Source organism: Prionailurus bengalensis, chromosome E2 (genome assembly GCF_016509475.1).
Source record: "Prionailurus bengalensis isolate Pbe53 chromosome E2, Fcat_Pben_1.1_paternal_pri, whole genome shotgun sequence".
Taxonomy (NCBI): domain Eukaryota; kingdom Metazoa; phylum Chordata; class Mammalia; order Carnivora; family Felidae; genus Prionailurus; species Prionailurus bengalensis.
The window spans coordinates 49409722-49432879 of NC_057352.1; the positions used below are offsets into that span (position 1 = coordinate 49409722).

Here is a 23158-nt window from a genome sequence, read left to right on the forward strand (position 1 = left end):
GAATTAAATTAAAAAAATTAGCCACAGGGGTGCCAGGGTGGCTCAGGCGGTTACGCATCCAACTCTTGATATCAGCTCAGGGCATGACCTCGAGGTTGGTGAGTTTGAGCCCGTACCAGGCTCTGCAATGACAGTGTGGAGCCTGCTTGGGATTCTCTCTCACTCTTTTTCCTCTCTCTCTCTCTCTTTCTCTGCTTTTCCGCTGCATGCTCTCTCTCAAAAATACATCAATAAACTTAAACATTAGTCACAAAAAGCTCATACTTAAGCTCTTGGAAATATAATAAGACCGGAAGCCTTTTCCTGTTTGGGGCAGACGATCAGGGAGAAGCCTGAAATTGCCCAAGACTGGCTCACTTAGGTCAGGGCTGCTTCTGTCTGGGGAGGGCGCCTGGGTGCTGGAGGGGCCCCCACCCTCCAGAGTCTCCAGATCCTGCCCCTGCCTCAGTTGGGGGCTGGAGTTTGCAGGAGCCTGGAGGCTGTGTGCCCATCTCCTGTTCCTCTTGGCTCCTGGCTGGCTGAGCAGCTGCAGTGTGAGTTCTGGAATCCTGCCTGGGGGAGGAAGGCAAAGCCTAGCTAGGCAAAGAGAGTTTTACATTTGAGATCAGGTGTGGCACTAGGTCATATGGAGAGAGTCTGTGCCTAACCCTTACACATTTACAAAGCATTTTGAGAAGAAAAGGTGGAGTCTAGAACAAGCAAGTGTTTCATCAGGCCCAGAGCTCCGGACTAAGTAGATTTGGAAAGGAGAATGGGAACTTGCTTTTTTGCGTCCAAACCCTCCATGCTTGTTGCCACTGGAATTTCTCCCTCCCACAATTCTGCTGAACTTCCCTTGGAAAAGCTGCCAGAAAGGAGCGTCTGGATGGCTCAGTCGGTTAAGCATCTGACTTCAGCTCAAGTCATGATCTCACAGTTCGTGGGTTTGGGCCCCGCATCAGGCTCTATGTGGACAGCTGAGAGCCTGGAGCCTTCTTCGGTTCTGTGCCTCCTTCTCTCTGCCCCTCGCCTCCTTGCACTCTGTCTCAAAAATAAAAGAACATGAAAAAAATAACAATAAAATTAAAAGGCCAATGCTTTAAAAACAGAGTGGTAACAAAGGCAGCTCTCAGGCACTGATTGTTGTGCAAGGAGCCAAGTATTTTATACACATTGTTTGAGTCTTGCAAAAAAAAGTATCATTGCTAATTTTACAAGCAAGTAGATAGAAGCTAGGATGATTACTTTTTTTTAAAGTTTATTTATTTTGAGAGAGTTGTATACACACAAGCCGAGGAAGGGCAGAGAGAGAGGGAGACAGACAGAGGGAGAGGGAGGGAATCCCAAGCAGGTTCTGCACTGTCCGAACTGGACACCAGGCTTGATCCCACACCGTGGGAGCATGACCCTGGGAGCGTGACTTGGGCCGAGATCAAGAGTCCGATGCTGAACTGACTGAGCCACCCAGGCGCCCCTAGGACGATTAATTTTATGCATCAACTTGGCTAGGTCATGGTGTCCAGAAGTTTGGTCAAGTACTCCTCTGGATATTGTTGTACAGGTATTTTCTAGATATGATTGACAGTCGACTGTTTGACTAAAGCAGATCACTCGCTATAACGTGGGTAGGCCACATCCATTCACTTCAGGGCATTAAAAAAAGCACCAAGGTCTCCAGAGGAAAAAGGAATTCAGCCCCTAGACTACCTTTGAACTCAAGAACCCAACATCAAACGTTCTTAGGTCTCCACCATGTCCCCTGCCCTACAGATTTTGGACTTACCGGCCCCTACAGTCCGGTGAGCCAAATCCTTAAAATAAACCTCACCCTCCATACACACATCTTATAGGCTCTTTCTCTTTTTCTAGGCTTTATTGGTGCCTAATACAGAGGCAGGGCTTCCCTGCACCACACACCAGATCTGTGGATTGCCTCGTCCACTCACCACAGAAGACCGAGGCTGGAACAGAGAGGGCTGGAGGACTTCTGGGGCACCTGAAGAGGCAGAGAGGATAGTGACCCACTCAAAACAACTCAGTAGTCCTTTATTAGACACTGTCAGCTCAGCCGAAGCGTCCGGTCTCACTAGAAGGCCATGTGACAAAACCTGTCAAAACTGTACGTCATCACAACTCTGTGATCTGGCAATTTTATTTCCGTAAATTTACCTTGGGAAAATAACTGGACTCAGGTATATTGGTAGACCTACAAACAGGACTGTTATAATAGTGAGAAAATAAATGTACTTAGAGGAGAGGATAAAGTTTTAAATGGGACACCCGGTCTACGCAGTACTATGCAGGCCCCATAAAAGGAAAATGTAGAACTCTCACTTCTGGGTAGGATGGAGTTGTTGGCAGCCAAATAATGTTTGTTCCCACTGAAAACAACTAGAAAAGCCAGAGGAGCAGACGATATTTCAGGTTTAAGAGAGGTACAGAAGCAACAGTGGCCAGAAGGGTTAAGGATGTGCAGAGGGAAGAGCCACAGAGGTGCAAAGTGACAACTTTCAGCCATCTGCAATTGCCAATTCTGGCAAGAGGCTAAGGATCCAGGTTTTCCCCAGGGGGAAGGCTGCAGGTGAGACAAGAGAAATTAGCAGAGCCGTTTATAATCTCACAGGCTGCAGTGACAAAACCGGAAGCCCGAGGAACCTCAAATATATGTTCAGTTATCACCATTACCTGAAGTCTGAAATTTTATAAGATGGGAACCTTATAAGGTGACCCTCAGATGGTTCCAGCCCCCGGCCTTCAGGCCCCCCACTCCCCCCGCCGATGCCACACGGGGTGGAAATAAGCTGACGCCACCAAGCGCTGCCCAAACGACAGATTCATGAACAAAGTAGATGACTGGTGTTTTAGAAATGACTTTTTTAAGCTTATTTATTTATTTTGAGAGACACAGAGACAGCACGAGTGGGGGAGGGGCAGAGAGAGAGGGAGAGAGAGTCCCAAGCAGGCTCCGCGCTGTCAGCACAGAACTGGACGCGGGGCTCCAACTCACGAGCCGCGAGATCCTGACCTGAGCCGAAGTCAGACGCTTAACCGACTGAACCACCCAGGCGCCCCCAGAGTAGAGAATTGAGGAGCTTAAGCCCTCCTGTTGTGCTGCCTGGATTGGAATCCTTCCTCCACTACTTCTCCTCTAAGTCAACCAAATTCTTTAACCTCTCCGAGCCTGAGTTTTAGCTTCTTCAAATTGGGAACAGTAGAACCTGCCTCAGAGGGTGGTTATGAATCTAAAATGACCCGTGTCTGGCACAAAAACAGACACTCAGATCAATGGAACAGAATAGAGAACCCAGAAACGGACCCCCAAACGTATGGCCAGCTAATCTTTGACAAAGCAGGAAAGAATGTTCAGTGGAATAAAGACAGTCTCTTCAGCAAGTGGCGCTGGGAAAACTGGACAGCGACATGCAGAACAATGAACCTGGACCACTTTCTTACATCACACACACAAAATAAACTCAAAATGGATGAAAGACCTCAATGTAAGACAGGAAGCCATCAAAATCCTCGAGGAGAAAGCAGGCGAAAACCTCTTTGACCTTGGCCGCAGCAACTTCTTACTCAACACGTCTCTGGGGGCAAGGGAAACGAAAGCAAAAATGAACTACTGGGACCTCATCCAAATAAAAAGCTTCTGCACAGCGAAGGAAACAATCAGCAAAACTGAAAGGCAACCTTCGGAATGGAAGAAGATATTTGCCAACGACGTATCAGATAAAGGGTTAGTATCCAAAATCTAGAAAGAACTTATCAAACTCAACACCCACAAAACAAGTAGTCCAGTGAAGAAATGGGCCAAAGACATGAATAGACACTTCTCCAAAGAAGACATCCAGATGGCCAACGGACACGTGAAAAAATGCTCAACGTCACGCGTCATCAGGGAAATACAAATCAAAACCACCACGAGATACCACCTCACCCCTGTCAGAATGGCTAACGTGAACAACTCAGGCAACCACAGATGTTGGCGAGGATGCGGAGAGAGAGGATCTCTTTTGCACTGCTGGTGGGAACGCAAGCTGGTGCAGCCACTCTGGAAAACAGGATGGAGCTTCCTCAAAAAATCAGAAATAGAAGTACCCTAGGACCCAGCAATTGCACTACCAGGCATTTATCCAAGGGATACAGGTGTGCCCTTTCGAAGGAACACACGCACCCCAACGTTCACAGCAGCACTAACAACAATAGCCAAAGTAAGGAAAGAGCCCAAATGTCCATCGATGGATGAACGGATAAAGAAGATGTGGTACGTATGTACAATGGAGCATTACTCGGCCATCAAAGAGAATGAAATCTTGCCGTTTGCAACCACATGGATGGAACTAGAGGGTATTATGCTAAGTGCAAGTAGTCAGCCAGAGAAAGACAAATATCATAGGACTTCACTCATAGGAGGACTTTAAGATACAAAACAGATGAACATAAGGGAAGCAAAAATAACATAAAAACAGAGAGGGGGACAAAACAGAAGAGACTCTTAAATATGGAGAACAAACTGAGGGTTGCTGGAGGGGTTGTGGGAGGGGGGATGGGCTAAATGGGGAAGGGGCACTAAGGAATCTACTCCTGAAATCATTGTTGCACTATAGGCTAACTTGAATGTAATTAAAAAAAATAAAAAATAAATAAAGTAAAAAAAAAATCTAAAAATAAATTAATAAATAAAATGATCCATGGCAAGAACTTAGCCGACTTAGCCTGGCACCTGCTGCTGTTATTTTTACCAGCGTTGTCCGATGGCTGTATGGATATAAAAACGCCCTCCCTCATTCTCTCCCAGGGAGCTTGTCTGCCCAGCTCCTGGTGGAAAGGCCTCAGGTGTGGGGGTCGGATGAGTTAATATTGATTGGTCTAGGCAATTTCCAAACATGGGATCGCTTGGGGTTTTAAAATCTGGACTCTCTCTGGGGTGCCTGGGTGGCTCAGTTGGTTAAGTGTCCGACCTCGGCTCCCGTCATGATCTCACAGTTCTTGGGTTCAAGCCCGGCATTGGGCTCTGTGCTGACAGCTCAGAGCCCGGAGCCTGCTTTAGATTCTATGTCTCCCTCTCTCTCTGCCCCTCCCCTGCTTGCGCTCTGTCTCTCTCTCTTTCAAAAATAAACATTAAAAAAAATGATTTAAAGTCTGGATTCTCTCCTTTTAGGGCATGTATTGCCAGGCAAATGTTCTATCCCTCTGAGCCTGCTTCTTGCCCCGCAAAACAGGGTTAAGGCTGTCTACCGAACAGGGTGAATACGTGTGGATGTTATAAGGCACCGTTCTGACACAAAGTGAGTCCCTGATAAATAGCAGCTATTAACACTAGTAACACTTATCCTGTGATACAGCAGGTAACAAATTAATTACTTTGGAAGGAAAACAAGGCGGGGGGGATAACCTTTTTTTTAAGTTTGTGTTATTTATTTTGAGAGAGGGAGAGAAAAAATGCATAAGTGGGAGAGGGGCAGAGAGAGGGGGCGGGGGGAGGAGAGAATCCCAAGCAGGCTCTGCACTGACAGTCCAGAGCCCAATGCAGGGCTCGAAGTCATGAACCGTGAAATCATGACCCTAGCCAAAGTCACATGTTTCACTGAGTCACCCAGGCACCCAGGAATCACTTTTTTGTGCAGAATTTTGGGAGCTTTAAAATTTTTGTATTATCTATATTGTTTTAAAATTGTAATCCACATTTTAATAAATTTTAAGAAGATTAATACATTCAAATTATCAATAGAAATGTAAATATGCTATATTGTGTGCCACATACACATTTAAAAAAAATTTTTTTTAACGTTTATTTATTTTTGAGACAGAGAGAGACAGAGCGTGAACGGGGGAGGGTCAGAGAGAGGGAGACACAGAATCTGAAACAGGCTCCAGGCTCTGAGCTGTCAGCACAGAGCCGGACGCGGGGCTTGAACTCACGGAGTGCGAGATCATGACCTGAGCCGAAGTCGGTGGCTTAACCGACTGAGCCACCCAGGCGCCCCCACATACACATTTTTATCCCCATTTACAGGTGACTTGAAGCTCTCATTCGTTTCTACCAGACATTCCATTTGTGACCAGGGGCCGCTGGTCAGAGCTCGGTTTCCTGACCATGGTCACGCCAGTCTCCCTCCTGCTGGCCTTAGAGAAATTCAACCCAAGTATCCCACAAACGACTAAATTCTAGAAAGTTACACAGCTGTGGAGGAGGGGAGGGGCTGTGCTCTTGGGGAGCCTAAATGGGGAGGGGCAAGGCCACGCCCCGGGTCCGCAGTGGTACAGGCTCCGCAGGCTCCCGATTTTCCACCAGTGCCCTTCTCCCTGAAGAGTCCACACCTCGAAGGGAACTGGAGAACAAATAAACAAGAACAACCACATACCATACTGCCTCCAGCGCTTACGAAGGTCCCTGCTTGAGGGGAGAAGACGGGGTGAGGGGGAGAGTGCTAGATTCATGTCAAAAACCAAGGGAACCAGCGGTTATCCCATAATAAAGTCCTCCAGCTCACGGGAGAAACCAACAGACAGACCTCCGTGGGATTCGGGGAGGATAAAGAGCCAGCTCAAGACTCTGCCGTGCCAGGGGGTGCCTGGGTGGCTCAGTCGGTGAAGTATCTGACTTCGGCTTCGGGCGTGATCTCACGGTTTGTGGGTTCAAGCCCCGCGTTGGGCCCTGTGCAGACAGGTCAGAGCCTGGGGCCTGCTTTGGATTCTGCGTGTGTGTGTGTGTGTGTGTGTGTGTGTCTGCCCTTCCCCTGCTCACACCCTGTCTCTTTCTCTCAAAAATAAACAAACATTAAAAACACAAAAAAAGACTGCGGTGCCTAAGTAAGTGGGTGGAGTGAGGGAAGGGGGAACACTGCAGCAGTAGTTTTGATTCATTCTGCAACGGTTAGGTCTAGTCGCTTAGCTGTGCGGGGTAAGAGACTGGAAAACAATTGAAGAAAGATTCCCACTATGACGTAGGAGTTTCTCAGCGTGGGGCATCGATCGGGGTGTCTGGTGAGAGCTGGTGTCCTCAAAGCAAAGAGAAAACAGATTTTGCTCAATTACACGCCACCGACATAACGGTCCGAGCGGCTCAAAGTGCTCACGTGAGCAGCAGGGAAACAGATACGATTACCTTGAAAGGGAAAAAGAAGGTTCTGAGAGCCGACCACTGTCAGGTGGGAAACAGGAAGCCAGTAGCCCCGCGCTAAGGGATTCATCAGCAGATAACGTTGAGTGGCTTAACGTAAACACCCTGATGGAAGGCTGCCATTAGAGCTTCAACCCAAACCCCTCGAGGAAGAGGAGGAAGAAAAGCAGGAGTTTTCAGTTTTTAAACAGACAAATTTAAAAATGAGTATTTCTTTAAGAAATAGAGCACACATACACTACGCCCCCCCAAATGTATAAGAAATGGTACACGTAGGTTTTTCATTGTAAGTAAATTTTACTCCCTACCCCCTAAGAAAACAAAACCAAAAACCAAAAACTTGAAATACACATGGAACTCTAGTTAATGCTACAAAAGCTGAACTGTTTTGGAGGAGGAGGGGTCAGCTTCCATGATGAAAGAGAATGCTCCTACCAAACTGACCTTCCAAACGGTAACAGTTACACGTTTAGAAGAAATACAGAACGCAATGACCCCAGACGAACAAAGGCAGGCAGTTTTTAGAGGTGGGTCAAAACGGAGCAGCGGCCTGAGCCACCGAGCAGCTAAAACTCCAACAGTAAAACCCACCAAGCTCTGGACACCACGAAAGGCGCCTCAGAAGAACCCAGGCTGCAAGAGAGCAAAGGGGAGCCTGAGAAAGGAGGCTGTCAGAGAAGGAAGATGCTCAATTACAGTGAAAACTCACTCAAGTCTCAGGCTGGCCCTAGAAATGTGCTTTGTGGGCAAATCATTTCAGATATGCCAACCCCTAGTCCCGGGAGCCCAACTTTTCCAATCTCTACTCTCTCCATCTCTCTCTCTCTCAATATATATATTGGGAGGGAGGTATATGGCTATATACCCACGTACCATATATATATATATATATATATATATATATATATATCGGGAGCTTTAAAATTTTTGTATTATCTATATATAATATATATATTTATCTATATCTATATCTATATCTATATATAGATATAGATATCTCCTATAGGCTCTCTCTCTCTCTCTTTTTATATGGTCTCTATTGGTGCCTAATCCAGAGGCGGCTCAGGAAAGCTAACATCCCAGAGTCATCCACCAAGGAAGAGGCAGTGCAGGCATTCAGACCCAGGCCAGGTCAGCTCCAAAGTTATGCTCTTGACCAAATAGGACAGCGACCCTCTGACCTCAGACTCTGGGGGACTGAGTCAGATGATGCCCCAGATCCAAGTGTCTGAGGGCCCCTAACTCTGCAGAGGCCCCTCGAGGTGAGGACAGCAGGAAGGAAAGAGCACCTCGCTCTTTACGAAGCGGCACCAGAGAGCCTCTCCTCAGTCCCTCCCGTGCCACGGGGGCCGCATGGATTATCACCTCTCAGGGGGAGATTTGACGAGTCTGATTTGGGTTTCTAGTTAATCCTGACTACCTGCACTCCAGATGCGGGGCTGGGAGACCCGGGAAACCTCAATTCACGAGTCTCAGCGCCACCTACCGGTGAGTTGGTACACCCAAGGCAGAAAAGAGTCCCGTCTGCTCTCCGAGGCCAGGAGGCCACGACGAAACTGCCATTTCACAGATCGGCAAACGGAGCTCGCGCTCACCGCTTTCCCTCAAGTAATCATCTGGTGGATGCAGGGCGCAGCACAAGATGGTTACGGGGAAGCCAGTCCTCTTGGGCGGGACTGACACGCGAGGAGGGGAGAGGACCACGTAAAGACAGGCGGAGAGAGTCCAGCGGCCACACCAAAGGGAGGCCAGGTGTTGTGGGGAAGGGGAGGCTTCACCGAGAGATGGTGGTGACGTGGGCTGAGGTTCTGAAATTCTGGACGGTCTGCCGGGCTGACCGGAGGGGCTTGGGGCGGGGGGGACATTGGAGTCTAAATGCAGAACTCTTCCCCGAGCACAGCGGGGCAGGTGCCAGGAAGGGCATCTCAGCGAGCGAGAGATGGGTCTGGCGGGTGTGAGTGGAGAGCAGGGTGAGAGGAAAGATGAGCCGCACACACACACGGGGCAAACAGGCCAGGAATCGGGCCCCAGCGTCGCACAGTGTGTGGGCCCAGAGCGAGCTCCACCAGGAGGACCGTGCTCTGCCACACGCTAAGGAGTCCGGACGCAACCTCCGCAACGACTGGAGTCACGAGGACGTGCTAAGCCAGGGAGTACAACGATCCCACGTGTTTTGGAAAGCCAGCCCTGCAGAGCGAGGACAGGGTGGGAGCAGGAGCGGGGCCATCTCTTCGGGGATCGTCATCAGAGCGAGGGATGCTACTCTCTGAACGCCGGCAGCAGCGGCAGGAACGAGAGGCCGGAAGAGACCAGAGTCCGGGGTCACCACTCGGTCGCGCTGGGCGACGAAGCGGAGGTACGCGGAGAAGCCAGCGGGGCGACCAGATGACCCCGCGGTGTCTGACCCGACTGACCATTCGTGGCCTGGAAACAAAAGGAGATCTGGATGATGAGGTCGTTCCCGACGTGTCAGCTTATGGGGTTCTCACACGTAGCGGCTCAGAAGCCGGTTAGATGAGCGGAACAAAAGACCGGTGACTCCCGAGTTCGCGGCGAGTGAAGAGTCCCTCAAGGAGACGGAGGCCCTGACTGCGTCGTTCCTGCGTGGCCACGCGGCCAGACGCCCTCTATTCGAGCCGCGAGGTGGCTGCTACACCCCAGCCCGGGACCCGGTGCGTCACAGAGCACTTGGCCTCACGCTTACGGGCCCGCAGGGGGCTGCGGTTTGGCGGGCGGCCGTTGCGGGGCCGGGGGTCGGCGGGCTGGGCGTCAGGCCGGGGTCAGATCTGTTTCCCGAGTCTCCCCTCCGGTGTGATCCCATGATCCTCCAAGACACGGTGGCCGCTCAGGGCCCCATCGCTGATGAAAAGCCGCACCCGGGAGGGCTACGGACGCGCGTAATTTGCCTTGGGGCCTCGCTCCGGGCCTGCACACCGCGGTCTCTGCCGACCTTTTATCAAAGTCCTCAGGACGGCTGACACATATACTCCAACCCTTTCACGCACTGCAAGGTCACCTGGCAGACGGCTCGAGGGCCTGAAAAGATCCGGGGAGCACAGCTAAGTGGGGCTCCTTACTGTTACATTGCGTGCTCTTTTCTCGCTCTCTGTCCCCAGCCTCAGACGTCCTCCTGGCCACCTGCCCTATGCTACGGCGCAGATGGCTTCTGGATTCAGAACGAACACCTCGGCTCCGTCTCTAGATCTTCCCACAAGCGGCGTGATCTTGGAAGAGTCACGTTACCTCTGAGCCCACATCGTGTGCTAAAACCTCCCCTCCTAAGATTGTCACAAGATCAAATGGGATGAGGTATGAGAAGAGGCCTGTCCTGCTCTAAGTATCTTCCTTAGGAACCAGCGAAAGTCCTTCTGAAGCCACAAAGCTTTCACAGCTACCATTTGTCCTCCGGGCTGCTCAACTCTTGGCACGCAGCGGTTTCTAGACACGAGAGAGCTTCCCGGAAGCCTCTCGAGAAGTACGGGTCAGACTTCCAGCCTGGTTGATTCCAGTTCACTCAGAGGGTGTTGCTTTACGTGTCCCGAGACGATTCCGAGGCACCGCCGCTGGTGCCTGCCGCATGCTTAGCACTTTCTTGGCCGGTTCAGTCTGTCGCGTGTTAGAGACTTAGATGTGAGTCCTCAAACCTTCGGAAGAGTAAGGGAGGCTATCTGTCTCTAGCCATGCCGCCACTGCGTGGAGGGTGATGGAATGCCTGTGTGTGCTGTGCCTTGCTTTCCAAATCCTGTTTTATGCTCTGGTAACACAGGTGGATAAGGTTTTGCGTACCGTGTCTATCCTCTGTTATGGCAAATACTTAACACCCTGTCGCCAAACATGAAGCACGTTTCACAGGGGACTCAGCCAGAGTAATTAACGTGTCTGTTTATTCATTTGCAGACCCAGTCGCATGAAAAGAACACGTTAATTAAACTCCGGCTTGATGGAAGTACAGGGTAGGATGTTAATACCGCGCCCGCGGAGGCAGAGATGCTGGTCACTCTGGGCGCCTCAAGTCCCCGGAGCTCCTGTGAAAGAGCCCGTGCCCTAAAATGCCTCACGTGTCCTCAGCACCACCTGCTGTCACTACACACACACAGAAAGGGGCTGAGCAAACTGCACATTTACAAAATGTACATTTTGTAATACAAAATGTAAATAAGGAGTTACAGCGCTGTACGATAATTACAATGGCATTTTCCTGTATCCCCAGAGCACACCGGAGAGTGAAGCGTTAACTGTGCTGCTAGAAACCCCTTGATTGAAACAAGCCGCAGAAACTTTCTACCCAGCAGGCCAGGCCTTTGATCTGGGGAAGAGAGGCTATGGGGGGTGGAGGGGAACCCTCAGACCGAGTGACTGACTTTCTCTTTGTCCTTCCTGTCTACACCTACCGTGGGACATTCTGGCGTAAGGCACGAGAACCGAACCGAGAATCGGGCTTGGAGCAGAGAGGTGCTCCGAGCTCCAGTTCCTGGTGTGCAAAGGAAATCCTGGCGTGGATCTTTTGAAACAGATGCTGAAACTATCCTCCCCACCCCTGGTAATTTCAGTCCTTGCGAGACAGAAAACCAAGAAGGCAGAATGTTTGCAACGGTGAATCCAAATACCACGAGTGAAAAGTCCTGTCAAGACGTGTAATTGTGCATGGGATGGTCTGCTCTGTGAAGTATCGTACGAGAAGTCACTCTGGCGTTTCGTGGAGTAGGAGAAGCCCAGAAGAGAAAACAGTCAGTCCTCCTGAAGAATAGGGCATTTGGTGGATATGAGAGCCTAGAAAGTACAAGAACCAACGTCGACAATAAAGGAGCCGTGGGACTTAGCCTTTTAACGTGGAGATGTAAAATAGTGACGGTTGAGGGGCACCTGGGTGGCTCAGGCGGTTGAGCCTCTGACTCTTGATTTGGGCTCAGGTCATGATCTCAGCGTTGGTGGGTCCCAGTCCTGCGTCCGGCTCTGCACTGGTGGTGCAGAGCCTGCTTGGGATCCTCTCTCTCTCTCCTTCTCTCTCTGCCCCTCTCCCCTGCTTGTTCTCTCTCCCTCTCTCAAAATAAATAAACATCAAAAAAATTGTGATGGTTGAGGTAAGCGGGGAGAAATGCATACAGCGTGTTCACTACTTAACTGCACGTAAACGGAATGGAATTTACAACACCATCACTTCATTTCACCCACCGTTTCGTACAGACAACTAGGTTTCTCCCCAATTCACAAGCCTGAAAATGGCATAGGTGAAACTACTCATCAGGAAAACTTGTGAAGTTTTTCTCCCCAAACTGCCACATCTGGGACGTCCTCAAGAATACAACCTCAGATGGGTTGGTCTATTTCCTCTCCCTTTTGGGCAGTCAGGTGACACCAAGCTCTAAGCCATTAGCTAAAATACTGAAGAATTTCTCTGCACAGAAGCGCAGAATGTCTTCAACTTTTATGCATCAGACCAGCAAGAGGCGGAGTTTCCATCCTCAGGCAGCCAGAACCCGGTGCAATGTAGCGTGTGAGTTAACTGGCGAGTCAGTGGGTAGACAGTTGTGCAGGTTGTGGGCCGGCCTGGTGCCACCGGGGTCCCTGAGCTTTCTGCCACCCCCTAAAATGGCAGCAGCCCTCCGGTTCTTGTGCACTGCGGAATCCCATCATCAGAGGCCATAAGGAAACGAGACTGGCTCGTGTGGCAAGACGGGCTTCAATCCCAAGACCGGGAAGTGGAGAGTGTGGCCCACCGTGCAGTGGCGGCCGTGCCCTCAGAACGCTCCCCATTCAAAGAAATACTGGCTGGACCATGCGCCAAGCGCTGCTGCAAGTGCTGCCGTGCCTAAGATTGAGGTTCTGTCGACAGGGTCCGGGGCCTGCCACTGGTGGCAAAGGCAGTCAGCGAACACATACTTTAGATAGTGATGAGTTCCACGAGGGAAAGAAAACAGGGCCAAGCGATAGGAAGGGAGGACTGGACAGGAGGCTTCTCCGAAGATGGGGTGAATGACTCCGCTTCCTCGGGCCCAGGCAAGCCAGGAAGGTGCAGAGTGAGATCCCGCCCAGAGCTCAGGGTCGCTAAACCCGCCTCCGAGGTCGGGCCAGGCCCGCAGACCGGATTTCAGACGCTCTGCTAGAGCCTGGCCCAAGGAAGAGCCGAGCGCCTTCCAGAGACAAGGGACTGTCGGTCCACGCCGCCCTTTTGCGCCAGGGACTAGAGTGGCTTTGAGCCGCGGACCCGCTCGGGGACAGAAGCGGCAGGGCGCCTGGAGGGCAGAGCGAAGCCCCGCGCTCCCGACACCCCGGCAAGGCCGGCGACCCACCGCAGCATCCCCACTCCACTTGCACGCTTCAGAAAGCAGCCCGGACCACTGGGGCGGGGGCCGAGCTCCCGGGGCGGGGCCTCGCGAGACCCAAACAAGCCCCACGTGGCAGGGGCGGGGCCGCCGCGGGGACGTCACGGCGCGCGCGTGCGCGTGTGCCGGCACGCGCGGGCGTACCCTTGCCGGGGGCCGTAAAGCGCGGAAGGTCGCGGTCTCTCCCGCTTCCCCGGAACTTTTTACTCCCTCCGCCCCGCCCCCTTCCCATTCCCAGTGCCCCGTTTCTGGCGGCGGGACCCCCGGCATCTGTTGTGGCTGCTGTCGCGTTGCCGCCGGGGTGCTGCTGACGGCGGAGCCCGCGGCGGCCCGTGAGGTAAGGAGACGGCGGCGGGGCCGCTCTGGCCTCCCCTCCGCGCGGGTCTCAGCGCCCCCCTTTTCGCTTTGGTCTTCCTCGGGGGTGGTCGCGGCCGCCCCTCGTTTCCTGTCGCTCCTGCCGGGTCGCTGGGGACTCCGGCGGCCCGGGGCGAGAGTGGGTCTGCCTCGTCTCTCTCAGTCGGTCTGCGGCTGTGCGGCGTCCGGCCGAAGGGGTCCGGGGTCCGGGCCTTGGGGCCCCGTGCACGGCTGCCCCCGGGGCCTGCGCTCCTCAGCCCGATGTCCAGAGCGGCCGGGGTGCCCTCGCTTCGGACTCCCCGCCTCGGGCTTGCACAGCGCCTGGAGCGGGTTTGGCTGGTCTCGCCCGCCCTTCTCCCTCTGCAGGTGCAATCGTTTTCCCGCCTGGAGACGTGCGGTCCGCCTCTGCTTCGCTAACTTGTACGCCTGCTGCAGAGTGCGGCAAGCCGAGTTACCGGGAAAAGTGTAGGCCAGGGTGGTGAACTGTCTTCGTGATGTTTGGTCACTCGGGACCCCTGTGAAGGACATTCACATTAGATTCGGGAATCTCTGTAAGCGTGACCTGCGGGCATGCGGCCGGGGGGGGGGGGGGGAGGGGGGGAAGGGGAGGAGGGGTGCCGGTGCCGGGCCACGGGGCACACTTTTCCAGCGCTAGGGATATGTATTAATTTCTTAAACTTGCCTGATCACCTGGTGGCACGTTTTGACAGATGCATCCCCGGGACCAGCAGGATCAGACTCTCCAGAGAAAGAGGCTGCGATAGTGTTGGGGTTTTTGTCTGTCTGTTTGAAGGAAATGTCCCAGGTGGCCCTTCTGCTGAGGCAAGAGTGGGAAGTGTGTCGGTCGAGCTCCACTCACTAGGCTTCCTTGTGACCAGCGGCCCATTTGTACACACGCTGGGACCATACAGGGGAACAACCCAGAGGGACTTGGAGCTGTCCCTTGCTCTTCTTGTCGTAAGCAGGTGTGAGCATAACCAGTCCCAATATTGAGGTTGCCTTAGCGATTCTTCTTAGAGGGAGAGAACATTATAGGGCCATCTTAGTTTTTTGTTTTTAAATATAACTTATTTTAAACCCGGCTACACCTTTTATTTCTTTGTCTCTGACATCTTCAGATTCTTCTCTACCGGCCTGGGTGGCTCAGTTGGTTGAGCGTCCCACTCTTGGATTTGGCTCGTCACGATCCCAGGGTCATGGGATGAGCCCCAGATCGGGCTTCATGCTCAGCGTGGAGCCTGCTTAAGATATTCTCTCTCCCTCTGTGGCCCCTCCCAGGCTCCTGCTGGCTCCCTTTCTCTCTCTGAAAAACAAAAAAACCCGAAAACAATTTAAAAAAATTACTCTATGTGATTTAGATATCCCCTGAAATCTTGGAGCCTAGCCTCAAGATCTCAGAGTCCTCACTGAATTTTTTCCCATCTCGTTTATTGTATATTCTCATTCCTCCGTTGATTATATTTCCTAGGTGCCTACCCTGAATGCCGGCAGAATCACGTTGAAGTGGTAACTGGTCTCAGCTCCCAGAGAGCTCCATTGTAAAAGGAGACTCAAAACTAGCACTTACTGAGTGCTTCTCGGGTGCCAGTTACCATGCTTTTCCTGTATTGCCTGACGTAGTCTTTGTGGCAACCCGGCGAGGCAGGTGTTCGTAGCTCACCTTGTGGATGAGGAGCCTGGAGCGCAGAGATGGAAGGACTTGCTCAAAGGCATAGAGCTGATGAGACGTGGGGGAGATTTTCAGGCCCATACCTGTCTGCCCCCAAAGCCTGCATTTTCAGCGGGGTCGTTGTGCCGTTTCCCTGATTGGCAAACAGGCTGTGACAGTGTGGGAGGCTCTGTGCTGGAGAAGTGCAGGGTGTTGTGGGAGAACACAGAAGAGTCACCTGAGGCGGTATTGGGGGAGAGGGGGTCTGATAAGCTGTGAAACAGGGTGAGAGCTGAGGGGATTATCCATGTTTGGGGGGCAGGGGGGCAGGAACTATGCCGTGTGGTTCGAAGGAACAGTGTGCCCAGATCCTGGGGGTTTCAGAGGGACTCAATGCCTGTCCTGTTGGAGGAATTATAAGTATGTCCGTCTGGCTGGAGAGGAGAGAAAGAGACCAGAGGTCAGGAATGAGCCTGATGATGAAGGATCTCGCACACTTCCTGTTCAGGAGAATGCTTTTTTCCTCAGGGCATCAGAAAGCCATTGCAGAGTTTTGAGGAGGGGTGTGAACAAGAGTTTCATTTGAGAAGCCTCCCTCCACGCCCCTCCTCGGAAGGATTGAGGGGGGTGGGGAGAATGGTGTGCGGAAGCCCTGTCGGGAAGCTTCTGCCTTCATCTGAGCGGGGACGGCGGTCTGTACTCAGGTAATGGCAGTGAGGAGGGGGAGAGGTCGATGGTCTGAGGGAAATGTCGCCTGTGGAATTGTTAGTCCATGACGGTTGGCCGCATAGAGGAGGTGAGAGAGAGGGAGGTGAGAGAGGAGGTGACACCTGGCATTCTTGTGTATGGTGTCACTGCGGGACACAGGAGTGGAGCAGATTTGGAGATTGAGGCAGGTGGGTTTCCCTTCTGGATGTGCTCGGTGTGACCCACGGGAACCCATGTGGACCCAAGTGGACATGGCCATTGTTCAGCTCGAGGTGCAGATGTAAAGCTCGGGGCTGTTGTGGGCTTAGGCGTCAGTCTTGGTACGCGTGAAATGACCCTGGAGGGTGGCAAACTGAGAGGAGAAGCTGGTCCCAGACACCCTGAGGGACGGCAACACAGAAGGATGGGCAGGGGAGAGAAGGCGGTGTAGATGTGACCGGGGTAGTCGGTGTCAAAATAAAACAGGGACAGAGTGCGTGAGTAGCGGGAGCGATCGGCGGTGTTCAGTGCTGTGGAGAGGGTGAGTGAGATGGGCCCGGTGTCCCTGGAAGGTGGCAACAGTGGCATTCTTGGTGAGAGCAGTATTCCGGCATGCGGGACGGGAGCTTAACCGCTTGGGTTCGGGACGGTGGAAAGGGGGGAAAGTGACAGATACCATAGGAAGCCCTTCTTGTCAAGTGAAAAAGACGGGTTGTGACGTCATAGTAAATTTTGGTGTAACCCGCCGGCAGACTGTGCAATCACCGAGGTGTAACAAAAAGGACTTTAAGACAGGTGGTGGCACACAGGTGGGTGTCCGGGGAGCACGTGCTGCAAGCTAAATAAGTCTGGGGAAATTTCATCAGCCCTGGAATTGAGTATTTTGCATGATGGGAGATCTTAATTTCCTTCTACGTTTGTGTTGTTTACAAAGACCACAATTTTATAATTCAGAATTTGTAAAATTAAAAATCACCATTGGAAGACTGTTACGGAGCCTTTCTTGTATTTCTTAAGTCAGTTGGGAGGGACTTGAGCGTATTAAAATGCTGAGGATTGGAGGGGACACTGAAGGTACGTGGAAGGGGACAGTTGATGGAGCCGAGTCAAGGGAAGGAAGGAGAGAGAGGGATCCAGGGCACGTGGGGAGGGATCAACTTTTGACCCTACGAGGTTGAAGGATGAGGTGGTCGTAGATGCAGGTGGAGTTTCAGGGGTTGAGGAGACAGGTTTTGTGTTTGGAAGGAAGGAAGGAGGTGGGGTCCCAGGTTGGGAGAGGAGCAGTGTTGTGGGTTCAGAACCTGAATGTAGACAGACATCTGCCTGTGGCTGAACACGCAGAGGCCCGGGGCTAGCTACGGGGTGCCTGCTAGTGTGAGCCATGAGGGAACAGGGTCTTTTCAAGCATGACCAAGTGGTAATGGTTCTGAAGGGAGAAGGGTGCCCGCCTCCCCCCCTCCTGATGGCAAGGTCAGTGGGACGGGCTGGCCACGTGGCAGTGGCGTTTCCCTCAGTAGAGCTGTGTCTCTGTTGAAGCAGAGGTGGAGAGAAGCTAGGTGAAGGGCTGGGTGTTCCAGTTTGGAAAGGATGTTCTGGAGGACACGGTGGAGAGGTTTGGAGGGGAGGACAGCAGACAGAGAGAGAGAGAGAGAGAAAGAAAGAGAGAGAGAGAGAAATCGGTCATATGGAGATGAGATTGTGGGAAGTCTGGCTGTGGAGAAGCTTCTGTCTCGAGACGGTTTGGCGGGGACCAAGGAGGTGAGGCCTGGAGGTCACCACAAGGTGGCCAAAGTAATCAGCCCTGGTTGGATGGGATTTCCTTGGGACGCAGTGGAGGCCTGCTCGGTCTCAGTTCTGGGATCCTGTCTGATGGATGGGCACCCACACCTTGGCCTTGGACGACCTGGGCCGTCGGGGGCCCTCCGTGGGTCCCGGGCTGGTAGCGGCGTGCTGGTGGGCGCACGGGCTGCCAGGGCTCTCCTCTGAAGTGTCGCCGTCTCCCCACACTCGGAGACCGTGCCTTCGCCCACAGGGCTGTCTGCAGTTTCTTAAAAATTGAACAGTCCTCTTATGCCCTTAGTTAGAGTAATCTCCCTGGTGGCCTGAACCTGTCCGCTCCCTAATCTACCTCATGGTGTTAGTCATCTCAGAGGGACATGGGCTTGGTCGCAGCCTGTGACTCCCGTGGTTCGTCATAAGCCTGCCATGACCGGTCCTCCCCTGCTTTCAGGAAGGGGCCGTGGGACCTGGCGTCTCCAGTCTGTGGCCTGTGCAGACGCGGGGCACGCCGTCCCTCACTGCGGCTTTGGGTTTGTTTTCTCTTCTCTTCTCTTCTCTTCTCTTCTCTTCTCTTCTCTTCTCTTCTCTTCTCTTCTCTTCTCTTCTCTCTCTCCCTTCCTTTCCAGGACCTCATTCTTTGTCACCGCCTCTCCTTCCTCCCCCACCTCTTTCCCTCTTCCTGGCCCTTCTCGCCAGCCCTGAAACAGTCTCTGTGGCTCCCACCTTTATAGACAAATAGCCTTGCTCCACCCCCATTCTCTCCTCCTGTCTGGGGTTTCTGCTCCCTTCCGGGCAGCACGTGAAGAAGCTGTGCACACTCCCTCATCTCCTTGCTCTTGAGCTTGCTCTAGGCCGTACTTCGTCCCTGGCACTCCCCTGGGAATGTCCTCTTTGAGGACACCAAGGACCTCTGTGTCGTCAAGTCCCAGCAGGCACCTGGCCGTCTTGCTCCATCCCTGGCCACCCTCTGTAGCGAACCATCTCCTCTCTCGGCTTCTGTGACACCTCTGCCCGGTTCCCTTTCCGCCGCTCAGCCGTTTGGACGCTCTGTGAGTCTGCCCCGGCACGCAGTCCCCCGTCCAGTACTTTCTTTCCCTTGCCAAGCTGTGCCTGCTGGGGAGCCTCAGAGTTGTTCCTCAGACTGCCGGGTCTCCGGATACCCCACGTCTTCCCCAGGCTTCAGGCCTGGTTATCTAGCTGCTTGGCACTTCCACGTGGATGCCTGCTAGGTGTCTCGCCCTTGACACCTCGGTATGCGCGCACGCGCCCTCACCGCCTCCCTCTCCCTCTCCTTCCCGCCTCCCTCCGCATCCCTAGTCCTTCACACCTTAGGACGTGGCACCACCCGTCGCTTAACCTGGAAACTTTGCCATCGTCCGTCTTTCTCCCGCTCCCCATCTTAACATCCGGTTTGTTGGCAAGTTAAGTACTGTCATTTCACCATCCACAACAATCCAGTCATGGCTCTGACTCCACCGCCACCATCCTCGTGTGAGCCACCGTGCCCTCCCTCTTGGACACCTGCGGTAGCTTCCTAGCCCTGCCTTTCCTCCAGTCCAGTCCCCACTGTGGAGCCAGGCTGATCTTAGGAAAAGCGTATCAGATCATTTCATTCCCTGCTTTAGTATTTTCCTTTGCACTTGGAGTAAAATCCCAGCTCCTCGTGAGGCATCCAAGCGCTTGTGTCATTGCTTTCTGCCTGCCTCTCCGGCCTCGTCTCTGGTCGACTGTGCCTTGCCGTCGAGCTGTGGGCACACTGGCCTCCCTTCTGTGCTCGGACTCCTTAAGGTGTGCCTCCCCTCAGGGCCTTTGCATGTGCTTGTGCCTCTGTCTGGATGAGACATGATGATTATCATTCTCTGTTGCCTCCTTTTCTTTTGTCACTCTTCCGGCGCACTGAGTACAGTGGAATGAAATCTGTTTGCTTTCTCTGTCTAGTTTGAATTGGGGAGAATCTCCTCTTTGGCCGAGTGGGAGCACATCTCCGAGCTGCTGACGGGCAGACATGATGTTTTCCCGGTTGCTGTCGGTGGCCCGGAGACAAAGGACCGGCCGAGGATGGCAGAACTGGTCGTCGGGGAGAAGCGGTGCGCCAGCTGCCGAGGCGCATTCTGTCGCCCTGCCTGCCCAGGCACAGGTGGTCATCTGTGGCGGTGGAATCATGGGCACATCCGTGGCCTATCACCTCTCCAAGATGGGCTGGAAGGATATTGTCCTTTTGGAGCAGGGCAGGTAAGGACCAGACGGGACCCGGCTTGGGGCCATGTTGCACCAACTGCGTGGGCTTCCCTCACCCCCTCTGCTCCCGGTAACCTGTCCCGGCAGTGGCTAACCTGTCGCTAAGTAGCATGAGAACAGTCACGGAAAGGCGAAATCTCCTGTCCATGGTTTCGCGATGTGCAATACCCGTGTTTTTGGGCTCTGAGAGAGGTGGCAGATGCCGCGGAGCCGAGTATCCGAAGAGGGTGCGTTTTATTTCAGGGTCCAGGCACATCTTACCATCTTGTTCTCCGGGTAGGGGCGGTCAAATGGCAACATAGACCCCGTGGCTCTGGAGCTCCCTCTATGGGCGGAAATGAAATTGGCTGCATCCTGTCTTCTTTCTGTTCCTTTTTTTCCCCCCACTGAATTAACTTATTTTAGAGCCGTGCTAGATTTACAGAACAAATGCAAAGGTTGTACCGAGTTCCCGTGTGCCTCACGCCTGTGTGCACCTGGGACTGACATCTCAGGTTGGGGTTACCGTTAAATATGATGAATCAATATGGATACCTTATTACTGACTAAGGTTCGTACTTGGTACAAGTTGTCTCACTTTCCCTTACAGTCCTTTTTTGTTCTATTGCCTACCAGAAATTGAATGACGTCTAACAAGTCTGTTGTAATTCTCTCCGAATAGGCAATGCATTTACACGATTCAGAATTAAAAACTGTAAAAGAGTGTGCAGCGAAAGTCTGCTTCTCATCCCTGACTTCTAGCTGAAGTTTCCCTCGCTGGAGGCAAATTAAGTTCCTAGTGTGTCGTTGCAGACACCCCCCGTGTATATGAGCAAACGTGTTGGTCAGTGTGTACGTGTGTACGTGGGTCTTCACGTGCTATTTTTTTCTCTTTTTTTGTACAAGTTAGTGGCATATTAAGTAGTGCTCCTCCCATGCTGTTTTCATTCGGATTCCCATATTGTTGCAGAAGAGCATTCTCGTGCCTTCTTTATGGCTGCGCGGCGTCCCGTCGTGTAGGTGAACGCCAACATTTGAAATCCCTCTCCTGTCGGGATATTTAGGTTTCCATCTTTTGATATTACGGTCGGTGCCAGTAATGAGGGTCTTTGAACTAGTTGCATTCACAGATATGCGAGTCTACCTAAGAGCATTTTGGATCCATCCCGCAGGCTGGCCGCTGGCTCTACGAGGTTCTGTGCCGGCATCCTGAGCACCGCCAGGCACTTGACCATCGAGCAGAAGATGGCAGACTATTCCAACAAACTCTACCAGCAGTTAGAGCAAGAAACAGGGATCCAAACAGGTAAGCAGGTACCCTGCCATTTACTGGTCTGCCTGTGGCCCGGACTCTTTCACTCAGTACCATATGCGGTCCGACACCAAGCCTGCCTGGGGATTTTAGTTGAGGCTTGAGTTTCAGTCCGAGCTCTGCACTCGTCCTGGTCTTACCTCGGGCAAGTGTGTGAGCGTGTTGAGCTGTCTGCCGTTTCCTTATCTATCGAGGGGATTCGGTCATTATCTCGGATCCTATCCAGATGCCAGAATTCCTATGATGTGAAAGGTTTCCTGTGCCATTTCCTATTTCACTCTCTGAAGTATATATTAGGTGGCCACATCTGGCTCCTGAAGGAGGAAGAGAAGGAAGTGCTTAAGTTTCGGTGCTTGACAGTGAAATCATAGTCTGAGCCACTGAATTTCACCAGTTGCGCTTAAGGATATTTGTGACTGTAAAGCTTAAGCGTATGGTACCCCTTGTGTGCGTCCCCAAGGGAAAGGAACCCGGGGAGTCGTGAGCCGAATACGACCGGAGCAAGTAGGACGGGGAGACCAGGCTATGGGGCGGTCCCATATGAAAACAAGTAGGAAGCAGGTCTGTCAGCTTGTCGCGAGGTGATGGACTAGCCAGAAGCCCAGGGTTGAGCCTGTGTCGTAGCTGGTGAAACCGTTTGGTGGCCGCGGGAATTGCCCTAAGCGAGTAGCTGGGCCTAGCCGCTCGTGTAGCTCAGGGCTGCTCTTCAGAACACCTGCGTGATTCAAATCACAGGGAAGTCAAGACCCCTCCTGACAGGGACGGTAGCTCGATCTGTGTGCCCGCTGAGGTGGCTCTGCCATGTGGTCACGGGGTACGCACGGCCTGTGGCTCACTTTGCCGGCCAACTGGAAATTATGTGGCGTATGACACAGTTTTCACTGGGGAAGGTGAGATTATAATCATTAGAGATTCTGACGACAGACTACGGTTTTATAGCTTCCCTTTCATATAATTCGCACTCTGGTGAAGTGTGACGTTGTTTGTCAATTCTGGGTTAAGATGAGCGTCCTGTAACAGGATTGGGTAGATGTGGCAGTGGAGAAGGGGAGATGCCAGGAGAGGAGTTACAGGCAGGCAGGAAGAGGCTGTACGTGCTTGGGCACGTGAGCACGGTTCCCCGGCCGGCCCTGTGCTGGCCCAGTGCTGAGAGCGGGTCCTCAGCCGCCTCACCCTGGTCCCTGCCCGGTAGATGAGCCCAACTCCCGTGGTGTCCTCGCTCTCGGCCAGGCTTGCTTTGAGAGGCGAGGACTCGCGAGTGAAGATGGTAAATGTGCGTGGTGCCTGCCGCTGCACCGTCTCTGGCTTCTGTTAGGGAAGATGCGGGATACGTGCAGGACAGGCGGGAAGAGTCCCTCTGGGTTGGATTTAACTTGATGGCAACCGGTACTTGAATCGGGTATCTACCAGGGATTGAGTCAGCAGAGGGTCCGTGTAATGGGCCCAGCGCCAGAACTGCTGACTTCCGGTCCACCGGTTCAGTTCCTCGTGCTTTGCCGGGCCTTGTGGTGCTCAGCTGGTTGGGTGCCTGAGGAATCAGGTCCTAGGCCTCTTTTCCGTAAGGTAAAACAGTTTCAGTTGAGTTTTGGGTCACCACGAAACCCTTATTAGGTCCTGTATCCCCTTGATGCTTGTGGGACAGCACGGAAGTCAGGCAAGGGAGAGTCCGGGGATCAGTCAGTCCGTCACCCCCAGTGCAGTTTAGCGGTGGTGCAGTGAAAGGTGACTTGGGGTAC

General features: G+C 52.8%; 1 protein-coding gene across 2 annotated transcripts in view; it reads left to right on the forward strand.

The window, feature by feature from the left end:
• The first annotated feature begins 13564 nt into the window (after positions 1-13564).
• The window catches only part of PDPR (pyruvate dehydrogenase phosphatase regulatory subunit), a 37076-nt gene continuing 27482 nt past the window's right edge, over positions 13565-23158 (forward strand). For both annotated transcript variants that reach the window (XM_043599667.1, XM_043599668.1), the window contains exons 1-3: positions 13565-13762; positions 19832-20125; positions 21283-21416. In XM_043599667.1, coding sequence (XP_043455602.1) covers positions 19899-20125; positions 21283-21416 — 361 coding nt within the window. In that variant the 5' untranslated portion in view covers positions 13565-13762; positions 19832-19898. The remainder of the gene's footprint in view (positions 13763-19831; positions 20126-21282; positions 21417-23158) is intronic.